Source organism: Tribolium madens, unplaced genomic scaffold (genome assembly GCF_015345945.1).
Source record: "Tribolium madens isolate multiple individuals breed KSU strain unplaced genomic scaffold, Tmad_KSU_1.1 Scaffold_11;HRSCAF=98;Tcas5.2_LG3b, whole genome shotgun sequence".
Classification (NCBI taxonomy): Eukaryota; Metazoa; Arthropoda; class Insecta; order Coleoptera; family Tenebrionidae; genus Tribolium; species Tribolium madens.
The window spans coordinates 9,319,933-9,322,319 of NW_025400975.1; the positions used below are offsets into that span (position 1 = coordinate 9,319,933).

The window sequence follows — 2,387 nt, forward strand, 5'->3', positions numbered from 1 at the left end:
ATGTATTATTTTCTGTGAGTTTATAAGTTTTTCAAAAAAAAAATCAAAAATTCGAACAAATAAAGCAGATAATTACAAAATTAGATTTAGAAATGTGTAATTTTTGCTTCTTTTGAGCATTTCTTTGCCCCAACAAAGTGAAAAATTGCAAAATTAGATCTAAAAATGCATTTTTTTTGCCTATTTTTAAAAATCAAAGGATTTTTCACTGAGAAAATAACTGAAATTGAAGAAATAAGTTACAAAATTAATAAAACAAGGCAAAAAATTGCAAAATAGCCCTGAAATGCCATTTTTTTTATTATTTTAATGGATTTAGCAAATTGACGCAAACATTTTAGAATACTTGTGATATTTTATTTTAATACCGACAATTCCGATCGAAACTCTTTTTTCTTTGAAAGATATTTGTTTTTTTTAATGGAAAACGGTAGTGTTTGGATGACATTTTTTATTAATCGAAATACTCGAAATTATTGTGAAATTGTGAAACTAGAGTTAGTTGAAGTCTTTTTCGGCGTTAGTTGGTCACACTTATTAATTGAATTAGTGACACGCGTAAGCACACATTACCCTAACCTTGTACCCCCTGCAATAAAGCTTGCCCTAAATTAAGAGTATTGGGTCGTGGGTTTGCAGCAGCGACAGAACTAGAAGGCGAACTTGAAGAAGAAGGTGCTATTCTTGGCGATTGTGGAGGAGTTCCAGAGCCTAATAGGTTTTATTACAGTTAAAAGAAAGTATTTTGATTAAAAGAATAGAAATTCTAGCGTGTGTTTGCCCAAAAATTACGTACTCTCCCTTCGTTTTGTAGCACCTAGAACCGCCGCTAGGGCAGACATCATATCACCCAAACAACCAATTTTGCCAAATAAATTATCACTTGGCACTGATAATAAACTAGACTCGAACTATATAAAAATATTCTCGTCACTTTTGGCAACACTTTCGATATGTTGTCACTACGCCAAAATTAACCAAATCAACTTTAAGTACACTATTTATAGGCTGAATTATAAAAACACCGACAAGTGGGCATAATGTTTACATTTTTAAAATAACTTATTTCTACACATGCATCTGCTATACTACACCAAAGACATTGCTAGATACACTACCCTAAAAATACAATCATGCATTCTCGATGCTATTACGCAAGACAGGTCTAAATATTTCTGCTCTGTTTAGATTTTTCGACTCTCTACAAGCTGGTGCAAGTGTGCCTTTGAGAAAAAATTAATATCGTATAGTGCCCTTCAAGATTTTCAAGTCGAGCAATTAGTATAAGCTAAAAGATTGTCATGTAATAAATAACAATTTTAGAAATTCATTTAAGTGAAAAATTATTTTCTTATTTAGTTGCAGACTGCATCATATCGTAACAAGAATTGTATTTAAAAATTAGTTTAGTTAGTAGAAAATAGTTGTTACAAATGATGCAGTGTTAAAAATTATATATTTAAATAAATTACCTTCCGGTTCTTTGGCAATTACAGTAGAACTGCGGTCGACTCCGCCCTTCTTATCCTCTGAGCGAAGCCCAGAACATAAATAGATTATCTAATATTCCCTTAAATTATATTAATTTATGTAGGTACACTTAGATTCTAGATAAAATTATTCATGTGCCCACAACAAAAATAAAATAAAAAGTACGGTGCAATGAAATTCTAGTGAAGATAATAATGTCTCGTTAAGATGCTTCAGAAAATTTCTTTTAACTGAAATTTATGTAAATATATTTACTGCAAGCAACTCAGTGCACCAGTTTCAAAATTCCAACTTCTCAAACAATTTATTCTTTTAATGAAAATACTTTTTTTATTCATTCAATAATGATGGTATTCACAATTCTATAGTTTTTCTGTATTTAGAACCCAACAAATTTCGTATTTCTTTCTGTTATACATAATTTTTTAAATTTGTGCATTCCTATTTAAGAAATTTTTAAACGTTTTTTTTACAAACTTAGATATTGTTTAAACCAGTATTTCTTGTCTCCCCCACTGTCTTTTGCAACACGATGTTTTAGAAAAGTCTAGATTGACATTTCTTTAAGAAATTTTTAAATGTTTTTTTGCAAGTCTAGAAAATTTTTAAGCCAGTATTTCTTGACATTTTTTTGGTCTCCCCAACTATATCTTGAAACAGGATATTTACAAAAGTTTTAAATTACTTACATTTTTTAAATTTGAGCATTTCTATTTGAAAAATTTTTCAACGTTTTTTTTGCAAATCTAGATATTGTTTAAACCAGTATTTCTAGACACTTCCGTAGTCTCCCTCACTGTCTTTTGTAACTCGATGTTTTAAAAAGTCTGGATTGAGATTTTTTTAATTTAAGCATTTCTTTAAGAAATTTTTAAATGCTTTTTTGCAAGTCTAGA

At 29.5% G+C, this 2,387-nt stretch overlaps 1 protein-coding gene across 19 annotated transcripts in view; it reads right to left on the reverse strand.

Moving 5' to 3' along the window:
• Positions 1-2,387, reverse strand: part of LOC123007077 (calcium/calmodulin-dependent protein kinase type II alpha chain) — a 47,094-nt gene that overhangs the window by 8,655 nt on the left and 36,052 nt on the right. For 6 of the 19 annotated variants that reach the window (XM_044402112.1, XM_044402120.1, XM_044402156.1 and 3 more), the window contains 2 exons: positions 1,473-1,529; positions 580-711 (listed from right to left, as the gene is read on the reverse strand). The exons of 5 other annotated variants lie outside the window; for them this stretch is intronic. In XM_044402112.1, coding sequence (XP_044258047.1) covers positions 580-711; positions 1,473-1,529 — 189 coding nt within the window. The remainder of the gene's footprint in view (positions 1-579; positions 712-1,472; positions 1,530-2,387) is intronic. 8 more of the 19 variants (XM_044402164.1, XM_044402209.1, XM_044402198.1 and 5 more) reach the window with 2 other exon arrangements.